This window comes from Anoplopoma fimbria, chromosome 7 (genome assembly GCF_027596085.1).
Source record: "Anoplopoma fimbria isolate UVic2021 breed Golden Eagle Sablefish chromosome 7, Afim_UVic_2022, whole genome shotgun sequence".
Classification (NCBI taxonomy): Eukaryota; Metazoa; Chordata; class Actinopteri; order Perciformes; family Anoplopomatidae; genus Anoplopoma; species Anoplopoma fimbria.
This window is the reverse complement of record NC_072455.1, coordinates 20,275,303-20,292,367: the sequence shown is the minus strand read 5'-3', so window position 1 is coordinate 20,292,367 and position 17,065 is coordinate 20,275,303. Positions and strand designations below refer to the sequence as shown.

The 17,065-nt window shown below is 40.3% G+C and overlaps 1 protein-coding gene across 1 annotated transcript in view; it reads right to left on the bottom strand.

Moving 5' to 3' along the window:
• Positions 1–17,065, bottom strand: part of arap2 (ArfGAP with RhoGAP domain, ankyrin repeat and PH domain 2) — a 109,488-nt gene that overhangs the window by 22,641 nt on the left and 69,782 nt on the right. Inside the window, 9 exon segments of the mRNA XM_054601561.1 lie at positions 209–356; positions 2,331–2,436; positions 2,626–2,805; positions 2,808–2,837; positions 3,316–3,479; positions 3,988–4,051; positions 8,969–9,167; positions 9,726–9,828; positions 14,023–14,167. Of these exon segments, the coding sequence (XP_054457536.1) occupies positions 209–356; positions 2,331–2,436; positions 2,626–2,805; positions 2,808–2,837; positions 3,316–3,479; positions 3,988–4,051; positions 8,969–9,167; positions 9,726–9,828; positions 14,023–14,167 (1,139 nt within the window).

Sequence of the window (17,065 nt, the reverse complement as noted above, 5' to 3'; positions counted from 1 at the left end):
ATTTCTTTAATCTATGATAATATATCTACTTATTATGGCATGAGTGTTCATGCAATAAAATCAGGTGTAATCTTACTTGGAGGTGGAAGACCCATATTATGTAGCCATGCTCAGCTCTTTGTCACCCTCCTCCTCATCTCCCAATCAGTTCCTCTACAACATCAACACTATCAAACGGCAATAAATAAATGAAACATTTTTGACTCACATTGAAGAGTGTAATGTAGTTGCTGATGAGGTCATGGACGACTCTAATTTCCTGCGGGGTTTGTCCCTGAGTCTGGAACAAGCAGGAGGAGAAGACGGAGGCCAGTTTTGCGCTGGACATGTGATTGAGGTGGGAACACTGATGAATCCTGAATCACAGAAAGAAACAGGGTTAGAAGAACCCAAAGGAACACACACACACACACACACACACACACACACACACACACACACACACACACACACACACACACACACACACACACACACACACACACACACACACACACACACACACACACACACACACACACACACACACACACACAGAGAGATCAACCCAAACAGCTCCTATCACTTACTCTCTCAATCTATCATGCCGACACTCTGAGACACAAACACTCAAACAAAGAGTTTAGGGAAATGTTAGGCCTCAGTCCAAATTCAGCAAAAGGCCAATTAAGTCTTCTCCAAACAATCCACATCATTAGCATAATGCAGCTAAATCACAACTATCCACTGTAGGTTTCTGAGGGAGCGGTGTGTAATGTGAGCATTAGCGAATGAGACATCAGGACGGCAGAGTGTTTGTGTGGAAATGTAACTAGAGGTGGAAAACAGGTCTGAGGTATGGGGCGGCTTCAGGACCGGATCCAAGTTGTGATGCTGGCTTTTTGCCTGTTCGGCTCTGCACCTCGAGTGTTATGCTGACGCTGGATTGTACACAATTGTATTATGAAACGTATTACTAGAAAGTCCTATACTCACATGTTAAGCTGACTGTTCACAATATCCAAAAGTGAAAAGATTGAAAAATCATCAAAATTGTAAGCAAATGACTGTCTCAACAAAAACTTGAAATAACTGATTTTCCGAACAAAAAAAAAAAAGCCTCCTATTGTTAAAAAAAAAAGCAGTAGTTCTGCCATTAGCTCTCAACTGTGTGTTTGCTAATTGCGTTGAGTTAAAAAAAAATGAGCAACTCAATCTGTCATATGCCAAATAGTATAAACAAATGGGACAAACAATATGGGATTGATTCATCAGTTTCAACCATAAACGAGGCCGTCGCTTTGATGAAAAAAGAATTTCCCTTTTCAGCTTCTATTTTGAAAGACATGCCAATATGGCTCAGGATCCCTGGCTGGATCTGAGAGCTGACCAGAAAGTACCCCACTCGAATGGTCAGAAGAACAACACACAACAGAGGGTAACGTGGGTCATTAGCAGAGCAGAAGGGACAGCAGGCTAATCAGCAGGTGATAAATAGCAAACCCTTGGGCTGCTCAGAGGGCAGAGACCTTTGAGTCTCCACACTTGTTACCTCTGTGATGCAGGTTAGCATCTGGAGAGCTACGCCTGTGTCTATCAGCCAGGAGTAGAATTAAAACCAGATAAAGATGGGAGCCCTTTAACAATTTGGTACTATTCTAATGAGTTAAAATGCATAATTTGGCAAAAAGTAGTTATGCTTCCTCTTCATGTCCAATTGCACACGTTTCTACAGTCGTGCTTAGGCTGGCTTTGACCTGCATTTAAAATAAGCAAAACTTACTTAAAGTTTTCATGAAATGACTAGCTGGGTGCTATTTGATTCTGATATTTTTAATGTTTCCTGTAGAAACAACTCTAGGGAGGGCGTTATAGCTGATATTGATTGACGTTTTTCGGTAGCCAATAGTGCAGAATGTGTGTTACCTTACATCAACATTTTTAGACATTTTCCACGTAATGGCAAACAATAAAATACAATTAAATATATCTTGTGAACAACATGTCATTGTTGGGCCAGATACTGGCATACATATGTGATAAAAAAAACAACCTAAACTTCTATTTAGATTTCATGGGAACTTAACATTTTTTGAGTAAAGTTTCTCTCAACTCCATTGTTGAATGTTGTTTTTGCTCCTTGCACCCTGTTTTTAAAGTTGACCACATGCATTTCTCCTTCAGGATAATAAAAGTTGTCCTTACACCGACCTCGTCCTTGAAGTAGCCCCACTAGTACAAAGATTGAAATGTTTCTGCAGTTTGAAGTGTGTGTGTGTGTGTGTGTGTGTGTGTGTGTGTGTGTGTGTGTGTGTGTGTGTGTGTGTGTGTGTGTGTGTGTGTGTATATACCTGTACAGATGTTGGAGCACAGCATCAAGGGTTGACCTGTTTATCTTTGGCAAACTCTCTATGAAAGTGGAATACTTCTTTACTCTCTGCCTCTCGTCCTTCTCATCTACAAAACCACAGGAATGAGAAATACTGTAAAAATGCCCAATATAACGAACCATCAACTAAAACATGGCCGTCACCACATAGAGGAAGTTATTTCTGTACTTTTTCAGTCATTGAAGAACATTTGAACATTTTCTATCTTTTTTTTTTTTTGTTCATCTGTGATGACCCCAGCAGACGCCTCACATACCCAGAGCTGACACCCAGTATGGGTAGAGCTCCTTGGTCAGCAGTGCGTCCTCTGCTTGGGATAAGAAGCTCTTCAGGGTGTCCGTCACATCCTCCAGCTGCTGCTCCTTCTCCCTCAGCTTAACATTACGGGCGTCCCGTGTGAACTCCTCCAGGAGCAGGGCCACTCGACCAAGGTCCCCGGTCTCTGGTAGACCCCCTCCTGGCACAGACCTGGTGACATAGTCAAGAAAAAGGGAAATAGATGGATTTTAATTAGATAAATATAATGACTGGTTCTAGAAATCTTTCCACTCATTCATTTATGATCTGTGCATGTATGTTATTTTACATAGTCACTCTCTGATGTGTTTCGGTCTGCAACAGCAAATGGCAGTACATAGATTTCTATATAACTAAATAGAATCATAAGCCAATAAGCAACATAATGGATGTTCAATTCTGGGATTTAATAACATTACATAAGCACATTTAAATCTAAATTGCAGGTGTAATGAAATTGTCACTGCAAGGTATATTAGCCTGCTGTAACACATTACAGTTTCCATAAGTGTTGACTTTTGTGCCAATCCATTACTATATTTCATACCACTTATAATGCTACTGCATAAGTAGCCTTTTGCATGTATCATGCATTAGTAAAGCGTAGAAAAGAAAAAACACTTTTTCTCTCTCAGTAAGAGGAACTCACCATACTGGGTGACAAAAGCAATGCAACTGTCGACTATAATGGGGACCCCGTTTTTAGTCAGCTGTTGGTCGCTGAGCTCCTTGCTGTCTGTGCCGGCAGCCAGCGTGATGGCAGACAGCCATAGTGCAAAGTCCATCTTGGTGAAGCCGTGGATGTAAACTGTTCTATAAAACAAGAAGAAAAACAAAAAAAAGTTAATATTAATGAAGTAGTGCATCATGATATCATTTCCAGTAACAATATCGTTTTTCCAGATTTAAAAGTTGTTCATATATTTGAAAAAAGCCTTGCTAAGTCATTAAATACTCAAACAAAAGGAATCCAAGAGTGCTTCTGCAGAACACACATTATGAATAACAACCATTTCCCACGAGGTTTCATCAAAAAGATGCAATTAACGGAGTGCAAAGTCTCGTTGGATTATTCTAAAAAAAGGGAGACTAAAACTGTTGGCTTGTGTTACGTGCCATCTCACGGTCTCCGTAACTGAAGCGGGCATTCTAGCGAGACTTTGATTTCCGTGGACGGTTACAGTAGCTAAAGTGCATTTGAACTAACAAGACAAAGGCAAAATCAAAGCTCACTGCGTTTGCATTATGCATCGTGTTGTTGTATCGCAAATGCGTTGCCAATTAGCACGCCTTTATTTCATTATTTCAGAGACAGACATACCTTCCTCCCTCCACCATCAGCAGGACTTGGATCTTGTCTTCACCCTCTGTATGCATGGAGACAGCTGGGAGGGGGTGGGGGGGGTAAACAAGTTTTAGAAAATGTAGGTTCAAAAATACTGTACATTCATATACAGGAGAAAAGAAAGTGTTAATGCAACGTAATGCTTTTAAGTCTGACATTTGCAGTTGTTCAATCTCTGTCAAAAATGAGCACTTAGAAGCTTTTGCCATTAAACTCGACTATGCATTCATTTCCTGTCACTGAAAGGTCTCTGTTCTCTTCAGTATTCATTTACTCTTTAAGTCAATCTTTGCAAATAATAACCTGCACAAAATGTCCAGACATATCTGACTCGTCTTTGTAAATTGTGCAGACATATAGTGGAACAAAAAGTGAGGGAACAGCACAGCGGTGGAGGTGCAAATGCATCCAATTGGAGTTAACAGCATTTCCTTGTTGTAATGGGAAACATGGGTATAGTTTTTGTGTCACAGACTCACTAAAGGTGCTTTCAACAAGAGCGGGAAGTGGGGCATAAATGCAAGTGTCGATTGTTATCAAGCTTCATATAAAGTTGGTGGAAATGCAACCAAATAAGATTGGACCGAGGGAAGTATTTAACACACCACAAGCAGAGGAAAAAACAGACAGAGTTGCTGCCATTCTTCATACAATAACTCTTTTTAAAACAACTGTGCAAGGATACAGAAAAACTGAGCGGAGGGACTCGAAAGCTCTGGCGTAATCTCTTCTGTGGGTTCAAGCAGCTGCTTGGATCACGGCAACAATCACACACAACAGAGAAAGAAAAAAGTACAAAAAAACAAAGATATGAGGCTCCGCAGTTGAGTCATAAAATCTCCAGAAAACAACATCTGGCGCTTTCATCTTACTGAAGTTCCCACTGGTTGTGCTGGAATAATGGATACGTATCAAAGAAACTAACAAGAAGAGAACAATGTGGACTTTACCCGGATAAACGGTTGACTTTTGGAGATTGACGGCTCGCTAACTAGCTACCTGAACAATAAGTTATTACTAGATAATGCAAGATTATGTCACGGTGCACACAAAAGTTAAGTGCGAGAAGACTGTCTAACTCGGATTCTGTCAGTTAGTTAGCTTAGTTTTAACCAGAACATGTTGTTTTTACACAATTTTACAAAGAAGATATAACGTGTTAATTTATTAGCTCTATAGCTGCTTTGTTTTACCTTTGGACTGATCGGGGATAGCTGTTAGTGTTAAAATGTAAAAATGCCACGTTGTGATTTAATCTAAACTAACAGGCTGCATGCCAGCAGCCTGTTAGTTTAGATTAAATCACAACGTGTCATAACTTTATTCTTACCGTACAGACATGAGATTGGTCTCGACCTTCTCATCAAACTCTCAGTAAGAACCAAAACCTTTTCAAAATTGTTAAACTATTCTTTTCATCCTAGAATCGCCTGATTCTAGTAAAGCTTAGAGCCCATGAACTTGGGTTGACCTACGCATTAATCAAACTTAAATTTGAATTACTGAAAGTATCAAACCAAAAAAAAAAAAAAACCTTTAAACTAATTTTTCTTTGAACTGTATATCATAAATGAATGAAAACTAGTTTTGTTTCAATTATATCCACCGAATCACAATCTTTGCAACTGCTTTGTTAACACACGGATCAATCATCGGCTTGATCAGCAACTGAGAGGCAACAATTTATATGAATAAAAGAGGATTGGTACAAAATATTACATTTACCAGTGGTCTTTTTTAGCTAAAAAGTCCTTTGCTGATGAAAAAAAAAAATTAATCCCCGAAGTCTCTCTTAACAAATAATTTGCTTTTTGTTTTCTTTGGCAGAATGTTTCAAGGGCACAGTATTTCATTCTGATCCAAACAACAAGAGAAGAAAGCCGAGAACATCAGAGACTTATATTGACTTAAGAGAGGTTTATTAACAGTGTTATCAGGTAAATGCAAAACACTTGTCATCGCTTTGTGAACAAACACAGCAATCCTCTTTAATCCATATTAGAGCTCAGTGGGAATTTTTTTATTACTTAATATGTTTGTGTGATAAGGAACTAAGTCTGCAGCCTTGTTCCCTCCATAATTTGTACTGGGCGTCCCATAAGAGATTTCTGTGGTTGTTTTTTCCCTCTAAAAATCAGGGGGATTTAGAGGGCTGGTGCAAATATACAGTGAGAGCATTGTGTTGTTTATTTTGACAGGTAATATATGATAACCTCAATATAAAATAAGCCTCGTGGCCCATCTTTGCAGAGTCGTTGGAGCATTGAAGCAAGCTCCAACGAACCAAACTGGCTATGTTCTTGGATGGGAAGCAGTTGAGGGATCCACTGATTTTTCGCAGTGATGGCAAAGCTCAACCGGCAATATCATTTTCATGCTGATGGGTTAGGGTTAGGGTTACTATAAATCTTTAAAATCTTTTTTTTAAATCTAATTATACCCTAAATGGACTTCAGTGTGGACATCTGGCTACTAAATATGCTGGACTGCAGTCTTGTGCTGATGCCTATCTACATTTTTAGATAATGGAGCAGAGCAATGCATTAACTGTTCTTTTTTTCTTTATTTAGCCTTAAGATAAATCCGCTGAGAAAATTGCCCTGAACGAGCTCAAAGTAAATGTCCTTATCTTGTTTGAAAACTGTTCATTTCAGAAAGGTCCTAGGTGAAAAAGCTGATTTGTGCTCTGTGACAGATTAATGATTATCCAGCTGTATATGTCATTTCTCCCCTTTATTTATACTTTGGTTCAAGTCATTTGTGCAGCAGACATCTTGACACAAGACATCATAAAAGATCAACCCTCTCTCCTCTCAAGCACACAGCTGAGCCCCCAAGAAGCCGTTTTGAGAGGTGATGCACTTTTTGGTTTGTTTTTATTTACTTGTGAATTTTTTCATTTATTTATATGGAACTTTTCAAACTAAAAGTTACAAAGTGCTTCATAGCCAAGACACGTGAATATTGAACGATTGATGAAGATCAATTCAATTATTTGAACAATTAGCTAAAGACAGCAAAAATTGAGACAGAGAATAAATTGCAGACGAAGCAATTAAAGGTAAAATGAATAAAAGAGAAGATTTTTAAACTTCAGTGAGTTTCGAGAATGATCATAACTCTACCAGCCTGAAGTAAGAAGAAACAAGAACGGACTGCATCACACTCGCAAAGAGCTCCTGATGCAGTTTGAAGGGCTGCATGTAGGAAACATGTCGTGATTTTAATTGAAAAAATGTTTTTTATTAAATGCCTCACTGCTACACAGGGGCACCTTTCATGTGGCGGTGTCACTGCAGAGAAAATAACAGTTAATCCCATGTCACAGACTGTGGTTCCTAAAGGGATCCTTTCAATGCTGCAGAAACCTACCATCCCCCCGACAAAACATAGTCCCCTCTGGCGCCAGCGGTTCATCGGCTGTGACAAATATGGTTTGAGAAAGACGGCACCAAAAAACGAGCACCGCTGCAGCTCTTCATCCCGCCCAAGGTGGGGAGACGGGGCGGCACTTTTGCGCGATTTGCTCCACGTCGAGCCGTAAATGGATTAAAAAGATCCATTGATTCTCCCCTCCTCCTGTTCGCACATCACACTGGCGCAATCGATCAGTCTGCCAAAGTACATGAGAACTTTTGAGCCTTTCCCCCCCGTGACTGGCAGCTTCCCCTCCACTAAGTATCCTTTAAACAACTGGTGTTTGCCAGTAATGTGGCGATATCGGCAAAATGAAGAATTCTCTCATCGTACCATCATACTGTGAATATTCAGATGTGTATTGTGCTGCAATCAATGTTACACGATTTTCAACACCTCATTGATATTGTGTCACATTATGTTATTGACCTTTACTGACCTCATATTAGCAGAACATCTTCTCATATACACTTCACATATACAGTTCTCACTCTCCACCGGTTGGCTCAAAGGATGATTTTCATAATGGAAGAATACGCTAGCTAATAACAGCAGAGAATTGTGTCGTGGTGCGAGAAGCCGAAATATCTTCTGACAATTGCATGCATCCACTGACATCATTAAGTCGTTACAAAAGCATGTAGTTAGAGGGTGTTATGGGTTGCGATGAGCTCTTTGGAAATTACACAGTAAATCAAAAATGTGAGTGTAATGTTTTTAATCTGAGCAGTTGGCCACTGATACTTTCAACCATCTATGGATATGATGGTCATTTTGGGCTGTTCAATTTTAAAATCTGATTACTATTGTGAGGTAAACAGGTAGACTGTGGCACATTGGGACAGAGCTGGTGTTAGTGTATATATTAATGCATGTGCTTGGAGAAGCTTCTGAGCAAAATACATTCATTTTAATGGCCACAATGATTGGATTGTTTGCAAAGTACAGCAAAAGGCTCAACATTGTGGGGAATGCACTATGCGTATTCCAGTTTGTTACGTTAACAAATTTTAGCTTGATGGTTATTTCCTATCCTTAGTGTTGCTGGGCTAGCATGTTTCTTCATATATGCATACAGTGGTTTTTTTTTAGATTTTTGAGTTAGATAGCCGTAAAAGCTTATAGGAAGCCAGTGTAGGAAGAGTTTCTGATGGCTCATGTAACGTGTGTTGCTGCCTCGGAGGAAATAATCTGAATAATCCTGAAGGATGATACTTGGACAAGTTATACAAATGTCAGATTCAGAAAGACTTCAACGACGAGGACTATATTATTCTTGGACTAATAGTATCTTGGAGAAATCTTTCTAACAGGACTAGCCTTTTGAAGTGTTATTTTTGCATTGACATTTTGCAAACCAAACTTGACTGTGCTGACCTTTGAGGGAATAGAGAGACTAGGATCGAGTCGAAAATGGAAGCTGTGTCACAACATCCAATTTTTACAAGAAAGATAACTTTACTGTTCTCCCATATTACCTGGTTAAGAAAGACGGCAAAACACAGTAAGAAACAGACAAATAATAATGCAGTGTGCTTACTGAGCTCCTGTAGCTGTTTGAGTTGAAGGACTTCCTCCTCTCCCTCCACCTCCCCTGGGCTGAAGTGCAGAGCAGAGCCTTCCAGCATAAACCAGCCCGCCCTCCAGTGGTACAGGTCATGGCCCTCTTTGTAGTGCAGTCTGCCAATCAGCTCGACGTCTTTCGGCACCAGTCCCTCGACTTTAGACGGGACGAAGCACTGTGAGTCACACAAAGAGATAGCACGCTTGCGAATTAAGAACCTTCACTTTTTAAAAAGCGTGAATCTGTGGAGTGTCACCTCAAAAAAAATAAACTGCAACACAGAAACAGAACAGGTGCAGGGATAAACCTTTGCTCGCTTTCTGGTTGAATAACTTTCCGAGTACATTTCCCTTTCTCCTGCTCGGCTTGTGTGATTCAAACTGAAATACGGAGGTGTGGAAGGCCTTTGGTATAGATAGAGAAACATATGGACTAATGCAACTATACCTCCCACTATCTATGACTGGGTTGCCTGGGATTAAAGAGATAAAAAAGGAGTAGGGGACATATTTATGAAGGGGATTATTACAAGATCTTGAGGACAATGTGGCATGTGTTGCAAAGTAGCAGAGTGAATGAAAAAAAAAGTATGGATGTACTGTACTTCTGCAGCATAAATACACAGTTTCTTCCTTGTAACTTTAAGTGAAAAACAAACTTAAGAAGGAGGAAATGGAAATAAGTGTGTGTGTCTTAGTGTGTGTTTGTTTGTGTTGTATGCAAAGTGCGTCACCTTTGTTAGCGCCCGGATCCAGTCGCGTTGTGTTTCCTGTGTTTCAGCCCCGACAGTCAGGACTCGCTCCGTCTGCACGTACAACTCTACGGTAAACACCGCCCTGACAGAGACACACGGCTCACTATTAGATATCTGGAATGGAAATTGTCCTCCCGAACACACAAACGCAGGAAACAAGCACCTAAAACTGTGAACATTAGCACATATACAATATAGATCCCCACACAAACTGCTTACTATATCTTGACAAATGTAAAATGAATGATGAATATAATTTAAAATTGGACTTGAAATATATACAAATATGAATAATATATATATATATATATATATATATATATATATATACACACTGCTGAAATGGTCATCAGTGTGTGCGATATATATATATATATATATATATATATATATATATATATATATATATATATATATATATATATATATATATATATAGTACTAATTGAATCATATTTCTATACATTTGAAGTCTATTTATGTGAAGCGATGTTCCCTCATTTATTAATATAAAGTGCTTAGATATTAATATAATGAAATGCAGTTTACATATTCCCCTTTTTTCCTTGAAACTGTCATGAATGTGTTTTTTGTACAATGTGTGTTAGCGACTCATTCCCCTTGGTTATGAACAATGAATGTGTGCATTAGGCTATATACACACCAACTATATCATCCTTATAACGTAAAAAAAAGGAGCATGAATGCACTCTTACACTCATTCATCCGCACACACTCGCAGGCAAAACCGCCGCTGTCGGAAGCAAAAAAGGCAACTATTAATCTTTGTTGCTCCTCCTGTTGTCTCTGCGTTCACCACCTCCTCTCTCTCTCTCTCTGTGTGCCTCTCCATCTCTCTCTCTCAGTGGTGATGGTACAGAGGTCAGAGTATCACTATCTTAATGGTTTCTACACACAGCCGAGCGGTGGCCTCATTTCCATCGGTGCACTACGGCGGGGGAGGCTCTAAATGCTACAGCGATGGGTGTTTAAGGTGGCGTGTCATGTGGGGTCACGGCAGCTCCGATTCCCTCCGTTCTTACATGTGTCAGGGGAGCAAGCGAGACACCGGTGTTTGTGTGGCCTCGAGTGACCCCCACCCTCCCCCCAACCTGCCTTTTTGCCGGCAGGTGTGCAGCCGCTTGTTAGAGGAATTTCCCAGAAGGGAGAGCGAGGAACCCGCTGGTAGAGGGGCGCGGTGAGGCGGCGGGCAAAATGCCGGCTATCGTAAAGACAGAAGGAGAAGACGGAGGGGATAAGAGATGAACGCTGCATCATGAGTGTCCCACAGGGAGGGAGTGGCTGGGGAAAGAGGGGGAGAGCGAGCTAGAAACAAAGAGAGAGAGAGAGAGAGAGAGAGAAAGTTGACGAAACAATAAAATGCGTTAAAGAACTGAGCGACATAAGAACTTAGATATGAGGCAACATACTATCATCACACTGGACACATTCTTGTTCTGTAGGGGCATACAATTGTAAATGCTTTTTTATTTTATCCAACTTTACACAAGAAACGATGCACTACAATAACTTGGTTACTTTAAAATTAGTATTTACATGCAACTGGTCAATTATCAGATTTCTCTTTTACCCACTACTGTAATATTGAATCTTGCTGGCATATTTTAGGTGTATTTTTTATGAAAACTGTTTTTTTAGTGTCCGAGCATTTGCACTCATAGGTTCTGCCGTGTTTTCCTATTCTATGCATGCGTTCAATGAATTTAAAAAATGTGATAACTTCCCAAGAGGAGAAACTAGTGTGGTCGCCCATGCACTGTGACAAATAACAAAAGAGACACGAGCGAGACAGCTCACAGCAGAAGACATATGAAAGACAAAATGCCACAGTAGTAACACTGGTACACAATTCAATACACATCCCAATAGGACATTAGTGTAGATGGAGCCACAAAGTTAATGTAAATACAGCTGATTGTTTATGAACTTAAAGGCCGATCATAAAGGAAGCACCTAAAAACAGGACCAGTAAAATAGGGATCACGCATCACTTACTGTTCAGCTGTGGAAAAAACTTTAGGCTTTATTTTATACTAATTTAACTTGTAGCCAAAATACAACCTCACTTGAATTGATATTGGAAAAGGTAAATTAAGTTAGACAAGATCATGAGCTTATTTGAGTGTGCTATAGCAAAAAGTATTTTGGGGGTTTGGTGAAGTTTGATAGAGCGTACATGTACTCTCCCTCGTGGAGGAATCTGCAGCACAGGATTCACTAGTGGTTTGAACGAGCATAGATGTATGTATATGTATTTCTGTAGCACTTTATTTTCACCTGAAGGCTTCCCTGTGCTCTGAGAAACTCTTAATTCCCCAGCCCTCATATATCTAACCCATCTCGCTGGCAAAGTTAGCACCTAAGCCCTTCTAACAGTCTTTTAAAAAAAGGGAAGCCAAACAGACGACATAGAAAAAGCAAGTTTTGCTCCAAAGATTTTTCAGTTGAATTTGAAGGTCAGACTTAATTTACAAATATTCTTGTAGAAACAGGGGAGGATGAGAGAAAAAAAGTCCCTGAAAAAAAAAAAAAAAAAAAACCTCAACTTATCACCAGCCAACATGCTCCCTCCACATTAATTCCTTAGGAGTTGGGGGTTTGTAACATTCATACAACTCGAGCAGACGTATGCGTCGGGGCCGAGCTATAATTCACGGTGTCCTCTGCCACGGTGAAATTACCCAAACGCTGCGCTTAATGGAAGCGACACCTACGGCCTCCTGTAGCGCGGCGATAGGCCTGCTGGTGGGAGTGTGTCATCTGCATACGTTAATATTCATAAGCAGCCGACAGTCAAGAGGTGAGGCGTCGCCCCGGCTCGCTCCGCAGTGCAGGCGTGCTGGGGACGCTGGAAGTTGCCTCGAAGTGAGAGGGAGTGAGGCAGAGTTTAATCTAGTGAAACGTACAGCCATTACCAGTGATAGCGACGGGAGAAATAATAGTCTTTCCGGGGGCGACGCCATGACCTGTAACCGGGACGTGTGCGCCAAGCTAAAGCCGGTGCATGTCGCTGGTGCTTTGTAGCATCTGTGCGCACACACTATATGATCATTGTAACCTGTCATGACTGTGTGTATGTGTCCAGCTTATTTGAAAGGTCACAGTTTTTAGCTGGGCAGCTGTGAATCTAATGGCTGTATGACTAAAATGCACAAATAAAGCATTGTTTCCTCTTCATAACATCTGCTGCTGTCATTAAGGACCTGGGTTATGCTTCAATCATAAGCCATTATCAGACTCCTCGCAGGGGAACTGAAGCGCACACGCACACACACACACACACACACACACACACACACACACACACACACACACACACACACACACACACACACACACACACACACACACACACACACTCTGTCACCCAATGGGAGCGAGGAGAGGGTGAGCAGGAAAGGATCGGGACATCTGTTCCTTCTTAGTGTGTTTGTAATACTTCCAGAAGACATAAAAAAAGAAAAAAGAAAAGTTTGTCGTCGGAGAAACTTTTTAACTGAATCATAATCTGAGAAGCGATATGTGGCGCGGTAAAGTGAACGGAGGGAGGGCAGTTAAAGCGGCGACGTTCGCCTGCATCTCCGCCAAAGTAAACAGGAAATATAGCACTCATAAAGCCGTGATGGGTTCCGTTAAATTGAATAATGCTCAAGTTTTGATTATGCTAATGAGGCATATGACAACGGGGGTGTAGAAGCCAGAGTTAAAGTGTATGTGTGTTTATGTTGATATGTGTATTACATGTGCAGTAAACTGTAATATGGCCAATAAAACATTCAAAAAGGTGCAATATTTGGCATTTGTGTCTTCAAAGCAGGTTGAATAATCATATATAAATTAGGATATAACGGCATTTCAAATAGGTTTGACTGCATTGTATGTGTGTGTGTGTGTGTGTGTGTGTGGGGGGGGGGTGTATGAGAGCAAAATCTGAGTGTGAATGAAAGCCTTATAGCCTGCCTGAACAATGTTATGTATGATCCATGTGTAAATGATCACTTACTGCACAGAATTGGCATCAATATTGAATATTGTTTATGAATATAAGCCCCAACGAGAATATGAAGTTATATCAACTGTGAAAATCTATATTAAACCATTTAATCATTTAAAGTTCAGTTGAAAAAAATCAAATGAAGTTCTGATCTCGCCTAAAAAGTTCACAGTCGATTTTTGGATGCAAATTGTTTTCATTGTACAACAGTGATCCGTACAAAGTGTGTTAGTGTGTTAGTGTGTTAGTGTGTGTTCTTACCCGGCTCCAGTCATTGTCTCTGTGTTGCTGACAGCCAGGCTAACCACCTCAGAGACGTCCACTCTGCCGATGGCCGACGGGCTTCGCTCGCTCTCGTAGTAACTCAGGAAGCCGCCCTCTAACGTACACCAACGATGTGCCATGTCTGAAGATTCACAAAATCATGTAAGCACACAAATATGCAGCCAGACACGTATAAGATACACCACGTACAGTGTCCACACAATACAAAACTAATCCTACAAATGATAGTTTAAGTGTTCGTAATGTTGTCTTCTGCTTTAACTACTTAAATGTTCACGATATGGAATTCGGAGCAAATCTACTGCAGTGGGTACGTAAACAAAGCACATAGAAGATTACAACACACACACACATAGAAGAGGAGAGTGACTGCATCCTCTGCTCAGGACGCCTTAACGCCTGTTTAAGAATAGTTGTTACTGAACACGCTGCTAAAGTGCACAGTGTTGCTCGTGAACTTTTAAGAGAGTAATCTATTTATTCATTTAATTTGAAATGTATGCAATAATGGGTGACTGATCTGATGCTAACTTTAGAAATTGTAAAGCTTCTATCCTGATGCACCCAGAATTCTCCAATATGTTTGGCCTCTTTTGGAATACTACTCTAGAGCCATACATTTGCATACTGATCAAATTTCACAAATTGGCTATTGTTTGAAGTTGAGTATTGAGAAAAAAAAAAAAAATGCAATGTTCACGATTGGTTTGTAAACAATTAGCACCACTCCGAGCCCATTTAACAGCGCTAATGACTCTCTACAAGCTAAGACAGCGCTACCGAGAAACCCTTTATAAGTCCAGAGATAAGACACCGTGCATTCAGCTTTCTCACGTGGATGGATGAATGGAGATCTGACGGTGTCATAAGCCTCCACTTTTGTTCAAGAGAGCAGTTAACCCAACGCCAAAGCAAGCAGACATAAAAAAAAGATCACACCACCTGAAGGCCAGCGTTTCAAGCAAACATCCCTCCAGAATCAACATCCAAGAGAAAAAAAAGAACCTCAATACAGCAACAAAAGAAGTATTGGCTTGGAGAGAGAAGTGCAAACATCTGACAAGATCTTGGGCTTTAATTTTATGATGAATCAGATATTTTAAGTTAGGAGACGGTTCATTCTTTTGTCCATTTAGGGACATCTAAGTCAGACTTACTGAAGACTGTGTATGAGGGTACACACATTCAGAATTAAAGGAGTAAAGCTTTGTTTGTTTTTTCGCTTTGTGTTGTGGCGCGAGCTTAAAGCACCCACATAGGCGTTTATGCTCAACGCTCTTCCAAATGCCAGAGTTTGTTCAAACTAAATATACTGTGAAGATGCAAGAAAATAACAAGCGCTACAGGCAAAATGCCAGAAACAAACCTCCACAATGCTGAGGAGGAACTGTAAACTCGTACCTCATATACATGGACTATTTATTTGCCTTTATACAAACTCTGTAAAGAAAGAAGTCAAGTATTAGATACACTATAAAGAAATGAAGGTTGAATATCTTGTAACAATTTGATGGCAAAATATGCACTCAAAAGTAGATTGGCCGTCCTTGTAAAATCCTCAGACATGTTAATATTGCTTTTATTAGAGACATTTTTGTAAAAAGGTACATCTGAAAAGTTCAGAGAACGCTGAGCGAGCATCTGGTGTCAAAAATTCAGAGGTGATTGAGCAAGTGCTGCAACCACTTGACGAGCCTTCAGACTCGACTGGCAGGCAGTGATGACGTCACTCCCTGGCGTGCACACCTCGCACCGGCTTCACTACACCGAGTATAAACTTTAATAGACTCTAAGCACTGCGCAGATTTCTATCAGCAAGCATGATCTCAATGGAAAAGCCGGAGAACGCATTGTCTTTCATGACTGACTAGCCAATGAGCATGAAGTTCACGAAAACATACCTAATTTTGGATTTTACAAAGTCACCGTGCCATCTGCACTTGTTCCGCAACACACACACACACACACACACACACACACACACACACACACACACACACACACACACACACACACACACACACACACACACACACACACACACACACACACACACACACACACACACAGTCCCCCCCCCCCACATCCCCTGTCGCTTGTGACTCCAAAGTTTCCACTGTATTCATCTCATGAATATGCTAATTGCACATTCCTCTGCCAACTGTGTGTGATGTTTCTGAAGGAACAGATATAGTAAAAAAAAAAGAAGTGTCTACAACTGTCTGTTAAAAGAAAAAGGATGTGATAAGCATAGGAAACGAGGATGTCAGATTCGCTCTATTCACCCTTGCACTGAATGGGCTCTTTCTGACTTTCTCTGTGTTTTTTTTTTTTTATGTCTCCACAAAACAATCTGGACAAAAACATCTGACAGCTTTTAAAACTGCAAAAATGACTAATATCTTGTTGCTTACTGTGGCATTTTAAAAAATACTTTTCTTCTGACCCCACTTCACTTAGAAAGAATAAATAATTCCCGGCAGCCAAAGAATCATCATCTTTATCTGAAACCAAGCGTGCATGTCGCAGTTTTGCATGCGAGTGTGTGTGTGAGTGCGTTTGTGTGTGGTGGAGAGAGAGAGATGGGGGAGAGAGAGAGACTCTGGTATTTAAAGTCATTACCAATCCAATCTATCTGACAGGGCGGACTGTTGTCTTGGTGACGGAAGAGATCGTAACTTTCCTTCCGTTCCAAATGGTTTTGCAGAAAATGTCATGTCCATCATTTCCGACCGTGGAGAAGTAAAGTTCTTATTTTGTGAAATATTTTCCTGTAATTTTGCCCCAACTAATGGAGTAGTTTAATTTGTACCATCTGAAAACCCCAGACAATAATATTCTTAAGAAGCACACTTCATTTCCAAAGTGAAGTCAATTGCTATTATAAGTTGCCTCAAAACTATAATGCCATGGATTTACTAGACATTTAGATTTTTCCCTGAAAATGCTACATTGTGATGTATTACTATGCAAGCTCTTTTAGACATTGATGATCTTTGCAAACTATAGTGAGTCCCTT